The following is a 13,563-nucleotide window of genomic DNA, read 5'->3' on the forward strand; positions in this document are numbered from 1 at the left end:
TTTGCCGAACTGCAGACAAAGCCGAAAAGCAGAAGTGCACATGCACCAGCAAATGTATTTCCAGTACATGGAAGTAGTTCCAGTACATAAGCCGAAAATACATTTGCCGGTGCATGCGCACTTGTGGTTTTTGGCTTTGCTCACAGTTGGGCAAAGAATACTGCTCGAGCGCGAGACATGATTTGTCTGAACAGGCACAAAATTTCTCATGGCGATGAGAATGATGTAGGAGGCATCAACCACGTCCAGGACGCCGAGCAGCAGCCGGGGGAAGGGGTGAAGTGGCCAGAAGCCAAGACCACCATACTGGACAGACCCGATTAGAATATAGAGCGGGAGAAAAAAAAGTTTTTCAGGGCTAAACAGGGAGTTGGGGGGGGGGGGGGGGGGTTTACATAAGTATTTAGGGAATGCATTGCAGATGCTGAGCAAGATGATATTTTTAGCTGATATGGCACAAGAATGGCGATAAGTTCCAATTCCCACTGATTTGACATCAATCAAAAATAATCATGAACTTAACCCTACAGAATAAAGCTTAATAGATTCAGTTCGCTGCTCTACTCTGCATATACTGTAAGTACCCTGACAAATGAACTCCTTGATACCGGTCTCCAGGGCCTGGGGCACATGCTCAGCCAGCATCCTTTCCACTTGCCCTTTGCTATAATTCTCCAATCCAATCTTTGACTCTAAATACTGGATGAAAACACTGAGCTATAATGAATATTTAAAGAATAAAACATGAATTTCTCATGTGATTCTTTGTGCTGACCGAACCATGGGCAGCATAAATCAGAGACTGGCTCCAATATCAAAAGCATATACCGTATGTTGTACTCTGAAATGGTGCTGCTGCGTTTCAGAGACATAGAAACAGATAAAAGCTTCGCAGGTGATAAGGTGACTAGTCCAAGGGGTAGGTCCCTGTCGTTTTCTCCCCGCATGCTTAGCAGACTGACAGATACACACATAGCGGGTGGCAAGAAGCCAGCTAGGCCATACCTTATAGGCCACATTCACATGTTCAGTATTTGGTCAGTATTTTACATCAGTATTTGTAACTCAAAACCAGGAGAGGAACAATCAGAGGAAAAGTATAATAGAAACATGTCACCACTTCTGTATTTATCACCCACACCTGGTTTTAGCTTAGAAATTCTGAGGTAAAATACTGACCAAATACTGAACGTGTGAACCTTAGAGTATCCACCTTATTGCTCACTATGTTGGTAGTGCTGGAGCTGGTCTTTGATTCATGCTGCCCGTGGTTCAGTCGGAATGAATCATGTGACAGATTCCCCTTAAATTAATATAAAAAGTCATTTTAATATTGATTTACAATCCCCCCAAAAAAATATACGCGGTTATATTAGTGTATAAAAATAAGAGCTTTCAGAGAGATTTAGCAAATCCAATCCGATTATTACGGCGATCAAATACTGTGTAATACTGTCCAATGAACGTAGCCCCCAAAATCCAAAGGGGTCCTGTTGGAGGAGGGATATCAAGACCAGAGAATGCGACATGGCAGACCTCTTCTCCAAACTGTAATTGCTGAAATAGAAAATACATTAAAAGTGTATATTGTTGCATTTTTGCATTATTTATTATTATTATTTTATTTTTTTTTAAGTTATTATTTAACAGCTTCTCTTGCCCTAGTGGAAATAAGAGCAGAATGCTGGCATGGATAAGCAGCCTGGATTCTGTCAGTATAATGCTATAGTACTGAGGACCATCAGGGAATGAACAGTCGAGGTTTTTCCAAATGTGTGGGTGTAGCTTAAAGAAACACTCCCTACAAACATTTTATTCCTTAAACTGTTCTAAATATGGCCGTAATGTACTGTAATACTGAGTCCAGCGTCGCTTTGGTAATTCCGGGTCATGCAACTACAGATCAGACTCGCTGGATCACACAGGAGGTTTGTGAGGACCCGAAGTGGCTTTAACCATGTAAGTCTGTGGTGCCTTGTTCTGAGTCTCCAGAGCTTACACTGAAGGAAGCAGCACAGCCGCAGACAACAGTTCCTCTGGGAGACAGAAAAGAAGAGAAGTGGTGATGTGACCCAGAAGAGGACCTGAGCGATCCTGGAAACTGGGAAAGATGGTGATCGGTAAATGTTTTCATACAAATACACTGCATGACATACAGTACAGACCAAAAGTTTGGACACACCCTCTGATTTAAAGATTTTTCTGTATTTTCATGACTATGAAAATTGTACATTCACACTGAAGGCATCAAAACTATGAATTAACATGTGGAATTATATACTTAACAAAAAAGTGTGAAACAGCTGAAATTATGTCTTATAATCTAGGTTCTTCAAAGTAGCCACCTTTTGCTTTGATGACTGCTTTGCACACTCTTGGCATTCTCTTGATGAGCTTCAAGAGGTAGTCACCGGAAATGGTCTTCCAACAATCTTGAAGGAGTTCCCAATGATGCTTAGTGCAGCGCCCCAGAGTCCTGGTCGTTGCAGTACTGTGGCTCCGCCACTATGGGGAGCTATGGTGCGTCTGATGGCACTGAAGGAGTTCATCTAATCAGGTATCACAGTCACCAATACATTTCACAGCCGGGCCTCCGGGGGGAGCTAAGGGTTCTATTCACTAGGCCACTCCCCACCATAGTGGGTAAACTGGGGGTCAGGCAGGAAGTTAGAAGAGAAGCTGACTGGGTTGGAACCAGGCAACACCTTGTGGCAGAGGGTGTTGTGGGGGAAGATACAGTAGGGTCTCTGTCAGGGGTGGGATCCTGACAGAGGCTTGGCAACTTGAACGAACGTAATGGGACCGTGCCTGCTCAGCATAGCGGCGGTGCCCAAGGAGGGACTAGAAGCGAGATAGATTGTACTGGGTGAGAAACGGGATCACGCAAAGGAGAAATACCAGTAGGAGTCGTGCTGTAAGACCGAGGCAACATCCTACTGAGGCGCACAACCGGTGGCCGGAACGCCGAGAGAGTATTATAACATTCAGCTTCAAGCAATACTCTAAACAGCGGCAGGACAGTCAGTCTCAGGCGGGCTGTCTAACTCAAATCACCTATGAAGTCTTGGGGGGCAACTTGTGGAGAGGGGCGTCTCTAGGGTCCCGGAAGAGCTCCGAGCCTACCCGTCAAACGGGTGCCGTTCCTACCCGAACCTCAGGGAGGGACGGAGGATTAGCAGAACATCATCTAGTCGAGTTGTGAGGGAACTTAAGAAACAGACACAACAGTTGTGGGGTACTTTCCGTAAGCACAGCAGGGAAGGACTGCAACACATAGCGCTAGGGGGAAGGCACAGATTTCCTCCTGTGAAGAGAACTCTGGAAGTGCCATTGGACCGGCCGGACTTGCGCAGCCTGGTGAACCGTATTCTGGACTGAGGACTCAGAGATCTTCAGTAAAGAGGTAAAGAGACTGCAACCTGGTGTCCTCATTATTTACCGCGACCTGCACCCCACAACTGCACCACTATCACCACTTATTGCACCGGACGTCCCCCACTGACAGACAGGGCCACGGACCGGGTCTAGCCACCGTGACAACCCCAGAACTGAACAGAGACTCTCAGAGGCCCGGCTCCGGGTACCCCTCGGCCCTGCGGCGGTGTGGGGGCGCTCCAACTTGGCGTCACGAACAGGATCTACTTAAGCCTGAAGAATCAGGTCATGTGTGCCTTGGGACTGTGATTTACTGTGCTTGGACTGTACTTTATTGAAAGACTATGCTGTGCCATTAACCGCCAAAACCGCCGCCATTGCAGCGCTGAGGAGAGGTGCCGGAGAAGAAGAGGGGCGTGGAGTAGGCGTAGACAAGCTAGAGAGCGCGAAGGACAATGGCCGCCCAGTCTAAACATTTCTTGGTCCTGAGGACGTGTCCGTCAACAGCCGAGGTCTGCCTCCTGATCCTGTTTGGAGGGTGGAGACCATGGAGACGGGGCCGCCCACGAAAGAGACCGCGGGAAGAAGACACCGAAGAAGGAGCAAAGATGGCGACACCGAGAATCCCGCGGGGGACTGACCCAATCCAGCCTGAGGCTGCACCGCCTGACACAGCCCCAGATGCACCAGCGTTGCGGGGACTGACCCTCATGGAGCTACCGATGGGCCGACCCCCCTTGCCACCATCAGAGGAGTGTGTAGCTGCAGCCGAGGCTCGCCAGATAGCGCGACGCGTGGAGGCCGATGCTCGCGTGCTTGCTCGGCTAGGTCGGCCCACGGAAGTCCACCTATCTCTGGTGTCCCCTGTTCCTTCCCACCCGGCCGCAGCTGAAGGTACGCTGCAGGCACAGGGCATGAAGATCCTGCCGGAGGCTGAGCACCTGCGGCGCTTGATGGCTGCATGGCGGAACCGACCGCAACCGGCAGCCCAGATTGATTTGACCACTGTCGCGGAGGTCCCATCGTCCCACTGGGGTGTGGTGGTCTCCTTCAACCCCCGATATGGAAGAGGGGTTATCCAGGAGATCGGGGAGCCGCTACAAGTCCACGTGGACCGGAAGGAGGTCGAGCACTGCGGAGGAAGGTTTGCTCGCGACCTGGAGCCCGGTGATGCCGTGACTTACACCCGGTGGAGGAGAGCAACAGGCGAAGCTGGCTGGATGGCACGGGGCGTCCAGCGATGCGTTGCGCTCCAGGCCACCGCTGAAACATCCGACGATGAACCTCCCGCCGAAAAGGCCAAAGAACCTGACCCGGCAGAGCAGCAGAGAACCCGGACCCACCATGTGCCTTGGGGGAGTGCAGGATCCTCGGTGAGAAGAGCATCACGGCGAGGGATCTTGTCGTTGCTGGGACCAGAGCCACTTCCTGGTGAGGCAGCGCGGCCCATTGGCCTGGTGAGGCCCGGAAGGAAACCACCTGCTGCGCCAAAAGAGTAAGCATGATTGCTTTGAAAATGTAAATAAGTTCTACCTTTAACTGTTTGTTTACTGTTTGCTGCTAAACCCGTCCAGGGTTAATTCTTTATGGATCCCTTTGTTGACCCGGGATCCCTGTTGTTGTTTTGTTTATTTTTTTCTAAGTTTTTGCACAAGTCTTAAAAAACTGCCGCAATCATGAACAGTGCATGATACAAACTTCTTGTACATAGTTTGCACCTTATTAAAGGTGCTCCCTACTGGTTTTACTTAAAGAAGGACTCTTTGTGAAGATACCACACTGGAACCTTTGTTGAGTATGGACTGGTAGCTTGAGAAGACACGCTACCTAATGGAGACTTGATCCCCTCTTAAAGGGGATGTTCATCTACGTACTTATGAGTAATGCTGCCTTAAAACAGTAAAGTGATGATGATGCTTTAAAAGAAAATGACACTGTCTACATGTAAAAGTTATATGTATTGAACTGGTTAACTGTAGAAGAAATGTTGATAATGTTGATAGAAAACGGGGATAGAAGGTAAACCCTGAGTCCTCCGTGGAAAGCTAGTTTATTGAAAGAAAGAGTTAATAATGTGTTACCGAGGACAGAAAGTGAACCCGTAGGGGTTAGGTAGTGAGTCCTCTTAGGAGCCATCTGAAGAAGGCTCAGTAGTCCTAAACTGAAAGAATGTTATGTTCTATACTGTGTATAGTAGTGGAAAAGACAGAAGGCTCGGGCTGAAAGGAGCGGTCCTGTAAGAAAGGAGAGGCAGTAGGTCTGGTGCCGATAGGACAGGCGGTCCTGCAGATTTAAAGAGGGAGAATGAAAAAGTTAATTTACCTTATAATGTGATTATAGGAAGGTCTTTAGTGGATACAGAGTGTATGTCCTTAAAGGCAACGTTAAAGTACTGTTCAACAATTTTTGCACTTAGTAGAATACCCGGTTGGGTAAGGAGAATTATTTATAGCATGTTGCTATGTTATTTAACCATGTTTGTAACGTTTAAGTGTCCTTACCTCCCATAAAGGGAAGCCTGTTCAAGTATACTTATTGTTATTGCACTCAAACAAAACTGTATGTCTTTTTGCTAACTTGTATTGTTGTTTTTCTTCCCAGTCCCGGAGTACTGTGTTTAACCAGGGGGGAGTGCAGCGCCCCAGAGTCCTGGTCGTTGCAGTACTGTGGCTCCGCCACTATGGGGAGCTATGGTGCGTCTGATGGCACTGAAGGAGTTCATCTAATCAGGTATCACAGTCACCAATACATTTCACAGCCGGGCCTCCGAGGGGAGCTAAGGGTTCTATTCACTAGGCCACTCCCCACCATAGTGGGTAAACTGGGGGTCAGGCAGGAAGTTAGAAGAGAAGCTGACTGGGTTGGAACCAGGCAACACCTTGTGGCAGAGGGTGTTGTGGGGGAAGATACAGTAGGGTCTCTGTCAGGGGTGGGATCCTGACAGAGGCTTGGCAACTTGAACGAACGTAACGGGACCGTGCCTGCTCAGCATAGCGGCGGTGCCCAAGGAGGGACTAGAAGCGAGATAGATTGTGCTGGGTGAGAAACGGGATCACGCAAAGGAGAAATACCAGTAGGAGTCGTGCTGTAAGACCGAGGCAACATCCTACTGAGGCGCACAACCGGTGGCCGGAACGCCGAGAGAGTATTATAACATTCAGCTTCAAGCAATACTCTAAACAGCGGCAGGACAGTCAGTCTCAGGCGGGCTGTCTAACTCAAATCACCTATGAAGTCTTGGGGGGCAACTTGTGGAGAGGGGCGTCTCTAGGGTCCCGGAAGAGCTCCGAGCCTACCCGTCAAACGGGTGCCGTTCCTACCCGAACCTCAGGGAGGGACGGAGGATTAGCAGAACATCATCTAGTCGAGTTGTGAGGGAACTTAAGAAACAGACACAACAGTTGTGGGGTACTTTCCGTAAGCACAGCAGAGAAGGACTGCAACACATAGCGCTAGGGGGAAGGCACAGATTTCCTCCTGTGAAGAGAACTCTGGAAGTGCCATTGGACCGGCCGGACTTGCGCAGCCTGGTGAACCGTATTCTGGACTGAGGACTCAGAGATCTTCAGTAAAGAGGTAAAGAGACTGCAACCTGGTGTCCTCATTATTTACCGCGACCTGCACCCCACAACTGCACCACTATCACCACTTATTGCACCGGACGTCCCCCACTGACAGACAGGGCCACGGACCGGGTCTAGCCACCGTGACAACCCCAGAACTGAACAGAGACTCTCAGAGGCCCGGCTCCGGGTACCCCTCGGCCCTGCGGCGGTGTGGGGGCGCTCCACTTAGCACTTGTTGGCCCTTTTGCCTTCACTCTGCGGTTCAGCTCACCCCAAACCATCTCGATTGGGTTCAGGTCTGTTGACTGTGGAGGCCAGGTCATCTGGCGTAGCACCCCGTCACTCTACTTCTTGGTCAAATAGCCCTTACACAGCCTGGAGGTGTGTTTGGGGTCATTGTCCTGTTCAAAAATAAATGATGGTCCAACTAAATGCAAACCAAATGGAATAGCATGCCGCTGCAAGATGCTGTGGTAGCCATGCTGGTTCAGTATGCCTTCAATTTTGAATAAATCCCCAACAGTGTCACCAGCAAAGCACCCCCACACCATCACACCTCCTCCTCCATGCTTTACGGTGGGAACCAGGCATGTAGAGTCAATCCGTTCACCTTTTCTGCGTCGCACAAAGACACTGTGGTTGGAACCAAAGATCTCAAATTTGGACTCATCAGACCAAAGCTCAGATTTCCACTGGTCTAATGTCCATTCCTTGTGTTCTTTAGCCCAAACAAGTCTCTTTGCTTTTTGCCTGTCCTTAGAAGTGGTTTCCTAGCAGCTATTTTACCATGAAGGCCTGCTGCACAAAGTCTCCTCTTAACAGTTGTTGTAGAGATGTGTCTGCTGCTAGAACTCTATGTGGCATTGACCTGGTCTCTAATCTGAGCTGCTGTTAACCTGCGATTTCTTAGGCTGGTGACTGGTATAAACTTATCCTCAGAAGCAGAGGTGACTCTTAGTCTTCCTTTCCTGGGGCGGACCTCATGTGAGCCAGTTTCTTTGTAGCGCTTGATGGTTTTTGCCACTGCACTTGGGGACACTTTCAAAGTTTTCCCAATTTTTCGGACTGACTGACCTTCATTTCTTAAAGTAATGATGGCCACTCGTTTTTCTTTACTTAGCTGTTTTTTTCTTGCCATAATACAAATTCTAACAGTCTATTCAGTAGGACTATCAGCTGTGTATCCACCAGACTTCTGCACAACACAACTGATGGTCCCAACCCCATTTATAAGGCAAGAAATTCCACTTATTAAACCTGACAGGGCACACCTGTGAAGTGAAAACCATTCTCGGTGACTACCTCTTGAAACTCATCAAGAGAATGCCAAGAGTGTGCAAAGTAGTCATCAAAGCAAAAGGTTGCTACTTTGAAGAACCTAGAATATAAGACATAATTTCAGTTGTTTCACACTTTTTTGTTAAGTATATAATTCCACATGTGTTAATTTATAGTTTTGATGCCTTCAGTGTGAATGTACAATTTTCATAGTCATGAAAATACAGAAAAATCTTTAAATGAGAAGGTGTGTCCAAACTTTTGGTCTGTACTGTACATATTTAGAAATGCTCTGGGGATAAAAAAATGTTTCTGGAGTTCTTCATTAAGCAGAGCTGTCCAATTACACTGCCTCTGCAGCATCAGCAAGCAACAGAGGAGGAAACTAAGTCAGGAGAGTCATCAAATAATTTTTCAAGTACAAAACGTTTGTAGTAAAGTGAATAAAAAAGCATCAGGCACTCTTGGTAAGTAAAAAAAAAAAACTCCTTAAATCATGCTCCCTCTTTCATTCTGGCATTTGGCAAATATTAATAATTGTGGTAATCCTAATTGACCTAAAACGGGAAATACTTATTCTGATTTAATGTCAGAAATTGATAAAAACATGCATATGTGTCTTTTTATATAGTGTATGTAAACTTCTGGTTTCAACTGAACATATATAATATATATCTATAGTAAATAAAGCAATTACAGTTATAATGTTAACGTATTACAATCATTATGTAGTATAACCATATTTCCTTATATAGGCTGAGCTGTACTGTAAAGCTATGTTCACACCCTGTTTAATGACCTCCATTTAATGTACATGCCAGGAATAGCTCCCAGTATGTACAAGTATTTTGCATGGAGGCTATGTCTGATGCCTAATTGAATTCCATGTGGATCTGCTTACCGGATTTGGGTGTTTTTACTGGATCCTGCTGGATGGGAAGGTGTAGTCTACGTCTACAATGCCATTCTATACCTTTTTTGCGATATACTGATGTATACCGGGCCTCCATCTGGCAGTACAGCCCCATTGATATATTTAATGTATATGTCGATAGCTTTCCTGGTCTACACACAAAAGCTAGGGCAAAAACGCAGTGTGAACATAGCCTAAGCAGCAGATTGTGAGGCATGTATTGAAAGCACAGCAAGCGACTGAGCAAGTGACACATTACTGGAATCAGGCTCTCTGCCTCTACATTATGCTACTCTCACATTAAATAGCAAAAACCTACTAACAGATTTCCTACAGACAGTAAATACATAACTGTAGTGCTTAGCCTATATTATGTCTTGATGCTATTCTGGATCCGAAGTATGATTTATAATGGAGACTGACATGGTTTTTACCGTTTAGAAACATGCTGCGTACTGTGCTCTATTTACCATTAAATAAAAAAGAAATCATCTTATTGACCTACCCGTAGGACATATGCTTGTCCTTTTAGCGTGTACTCATTTCCCCCCATATGAAAGGAGATGTCAGGAAGCTCGGAGATTTTATCACATTCCACTGTATACTATATAGAAAACAAACATTACAATTACATAAGACACTAAAATTTAAAATTAAAGTATTAAATCAAGAAAACAACCTGGTCTCCTATGATGACATCTTTCTTTAACGACTCCCCATACACATGAATGCTCAGTTCAGCTGTGTTTTATATGGGGAGAGTGAAGTAAGCCGCTGCTGGACTCACCTGATTGTGACTTACCTGTAGTGTTGAGCGATACCGTCCGATACTTGAAAGTATCGGTATCGGAAAGTATCGGCCGATACCGGCAAAGTATCGGATCCAATCCGATACCGATACCCGATACCAATACAAGTCAATGGGACTCAAGTATCGGACGGTATTCCTGATGGTTCCCAGGGTCTGAAGGAGAGGAAACTCTCCTTCAGGCCCTGGGAACCATATTAATGTGTAAAAGAAAGAATTAAAATAAAAAATATTGCTATACTCACCTCTCCGAGGGAACCGGCAGCGTTGTTTGCTTAAAATTCGCGCTTTTCTTTCCTTACGTGAAGTCCCGGCTTTGTGATTGGTTGCGTCGCAGTCACATGGGCGACGCAACCAATCACAGCAAGCCGTGACGTAATTTCAGGTCCTTAAGGATTTTAAAATTACGTCCCGGCTTTGTGATTGGTTGCGTCGCAGTCACATGGGCGACGCAACCAATCACAGCAAGCCGTGACGTAATTTCAGGCCCTTAAGGGTTTTAAAATTACGTCCCGGCTTTGTGATTGGTTGCGTCGCAGTCACATGGGCGACGCAACCAATCACAAGCCGTGACGTCACGGGAGGCTGGACAAGCGCGCATTTTAAAATGCGCGCGTGTCCAGCCTCCCGGCTTGTGATTGGTTGACCGCGACACAACCAATCACAAGCCGGGACGTCACGGGAGGCTGGACACGCGCGCATTTTAAAATGCGCGCGTGTCCAGCCTCCCGGCTTGTGATTGGTTGACCGCGACGCAACCAATCACAAGCCGGGACGTCACGGGAGGCTGGACAAGCGCGCATTTTAAAATGCGCGCGTGTCCAGACTCCCGGCTTGTGATTGGTTGACCGCGACGCAACCAATCACAAGCCGGGACGTCACGGGAGGCTGGACAAGCGCGCATTTTAAAATGCGCGCGTGTCCAGCCTCCCGGCTTGTGATTGGTTGACCGCGACGCAACCAATCACAAGCCAGGACGTCACGGGAGGCTGGACAAGCGCGCATTTTAAAATGCGCGCGTGTCCAGCCTCCCGTGACGTCACGGCTTGTGATTGGTTGCGTCGCCCATGTGACTGCGACGCAACCAATCACAAAGCCGGGACGTAATTTTAAAATCCTTAAGGGCCTGAAATTACGTCACGGCTTGCTGTGATTGGTTGCGTCGCCCATGTGACTGCGACGCAACCAATCACAAAGCCGGGACGTAATTTTAAAATCCTTAAGGACCTGAAATTACGTCACGGCTTGCTGTGATTGGTTGCGTCGCCCATGTGACTGCGACGCAACCAATCACAAGCCGGGACTTCACGTAAAGGAAAGAAAAGCGCGAATTTTAAACAAAGAACGCTGCCGCTTCCCTCGGTAAGGTGCAGGCTGCGTCGGAGAGGTGAGTATAGCAATATTTTTTATTTTAATTCTCTCTTTTACACATTTTTACATTAATGTTGTTTCGATACCGATACCCGATACCACAAAAGTATCGGATCTCGGTATCGGAATTCCGATAACCGCAAGTATCGGCCGATACCCGATACTTGCGGTATCGGAATGCTCAACACTACTTACCTGCCTTCAGAACAAAAAAAGCTAAAAAATTAAAACCACTCGATCTATATCTCTACCAACATCATCTTATGGGGAAGAGATGGCAGACACATGATGGCCATCCGTCCTCTCCCAAATTGGTGGGCTCAGATGACTTTTATCTAATGTGTATGGAACAATACCCCTATTCTCTTTGTCTCAACTTAATATATACTTACCTTGTAATGTCTTCACATCCTGTTCAGTCCAGATGTGTCCGGATCCCAGAATTCTAAGCAGCGGAAGTTCACCGACCTCCATATTGGGACACCCAAGTGATGGGTGTCCCAATATGGAAACTGCTGGTGGTACCAGCCTCTTGTGGGGTACCACCAGCGGAACACCGTTGCACCACACACACACACACACTGTATATGCCGTATGCACCATGCAAACACACACACACAGACACTGTATACGCCTTATGCACCACACACACACACACACACACACGCAGTATACATGGTACGCAGCCTCTTGCCCGATGTCACCAGCGGAACACAGCGATACACCATAGCGAACACGCCGCCGCCGGGATCAGCCGAATGATTCACTGACTGCCACCATCTCTGTACAGGAGGAGCGCATGCGCATTTTTAATGTGACCGCCGCTATCTGTCTGCACAAAGATGGTGGTGGTCTGATTTACTGTGCCTGCGCGAATTCTGCACACGCGCAATGAATCATTCGGCTGATCCCGGCGGCAGATGTGTGAGGTGTCTACAGGCAGAGGAAGCCAGTCACAATAAAGGCGTTTTCCCACGAATGAAAGTTCATTTAAAAAATTGTCTGTGTCTGACCATGTATGGAGCATACCACATCTCCTGGGCAGGGGAGGAAGCAAAAGACAATACTGACATTGCAGCAGGGTATCACAGAGGATTTCTTTTATCAGCTAAAATATTTCACTGACTGTTTTTAAACAATATTTTACCTCACAAAATGTATCCTCTGCGATCTCCTGCTGTAATGTCAGTATTGTCTTTTGCTTCCTCCCCTGCCCAGGAGCTGTGGTATGTTCGGTACACGGTCAGACACAGACAATTTTTAAAATGAACTTTCATTCATGGGAAAAATCCTTTAAAAAGCAAATATCAACGCCAGCATGGCTCCTCCTAAAAAGTACGCCAATGACAATGAAAGCGGCAAAGGCACAACGTTGAAGACAACAAAGGGCAAATGAGACTCTTGAAGAGCAATAGCATCGCTGGGACACAAACAATGCATATAAGCGTAGGCGTCAAGCACATGAGTCCCCTGATGCCAAAGTCATTAGATTATCACAGGATGCCATTAGGCAACAACAGCGCTGCAAACAGAAATCTGCAGTCTTAACAGCAATACCATGCTCACAAGATGACCCATTGGAACCAGCACACCACACGGCCGAATCTACAACTTCAAAGTGTATGAGGTTAACTAACAAGGCATTTTCCCAACGCAAGCTACTTTAGGAACAATGTCCGTTGGCCACAGCAAGAAGACTGTCACACGATGCAGAAGCACACTGTCTACAGCAACAAGCTGAAACACAAAGCCAGAGAGAAGTGTGACTACAAAAGCTACGATAAATCAACATCCTCCGGCAAATAAATCACATACAAAAAGAAAGACATGAACTTCAACTACATGCAAAAAATGTAACCCATGATGAAAATACAATTCACGAACACAGCTGCGGTCCCATGAACCATTTATATCAAAGTTGTCAATCTTTGAATTTTGGAGCTGAGACGCCTTCCAATGGAAAGTTTACTCAGTGCTCAAATAACAGATGATAGAAACATAGATAAATGATAGATCAATATAAAATACATATATAATACATATATACAGGGATAGATGATAGATACTGTAGATAGATAGATAGATAGATAGATAGATAGATAGATAGATAGATAGATAGATAGATAGATAGATATTATCCAGAAAAACGAAGGCAGCACTCCAATAGAAAAAATATGTGTAATTTATTGGCCCGTGCTGAGACATGTGGGTTCATTAAAATCCTGCATACTTTACTGAAAATGGAGTGCTGC

At 46.6% G+C, this 13,563-nt stretch overlaps 1 protein-coding gene across 1 annotated transcript in view; it reads right to left on the reverse strand.

Moving 5' to 3' along the window:
- Positions 1–467: 467 nt before the first annotated feature.
- REN (renin) overlaps positions 468–13,563 on the reverse strand; it is a 151,853-nt gene continuing 138,757 nt past the window's right edge. The window contains exons 8-9 of the mRNA XM_077295049.1: positions 9,638–9,736; positions 468–1,557 (exon numbers count right to left, since the gene is read on the reverse strand). Of these exons, the coding sequence (XP_077151164.1) occupies positions 1,396–1,557; positions 9,638–9,736 (261 nt within the window). The 3' untranslated portion in view covers positions 468–1,395. The remainder of the gene's footprint in view (positions 1,558–9,637; positions 9,737–13,563) is intronic.

Source organism: Ranitomeya variabilis, chromosome 3 (genome assembly GCF_051348905.1).
Source record: "Ranitomeya variabilis isolate aRanVar5 chromosome 3, aRanVar5.hap1, whole genome shotgun sequence".
Lineage (NCBI taxonomy): Eukaryota > Metazoa > Chordata > Amphibia > Anura > Dendrobatidae > Ranitomeya > Ranitomeya variabilis.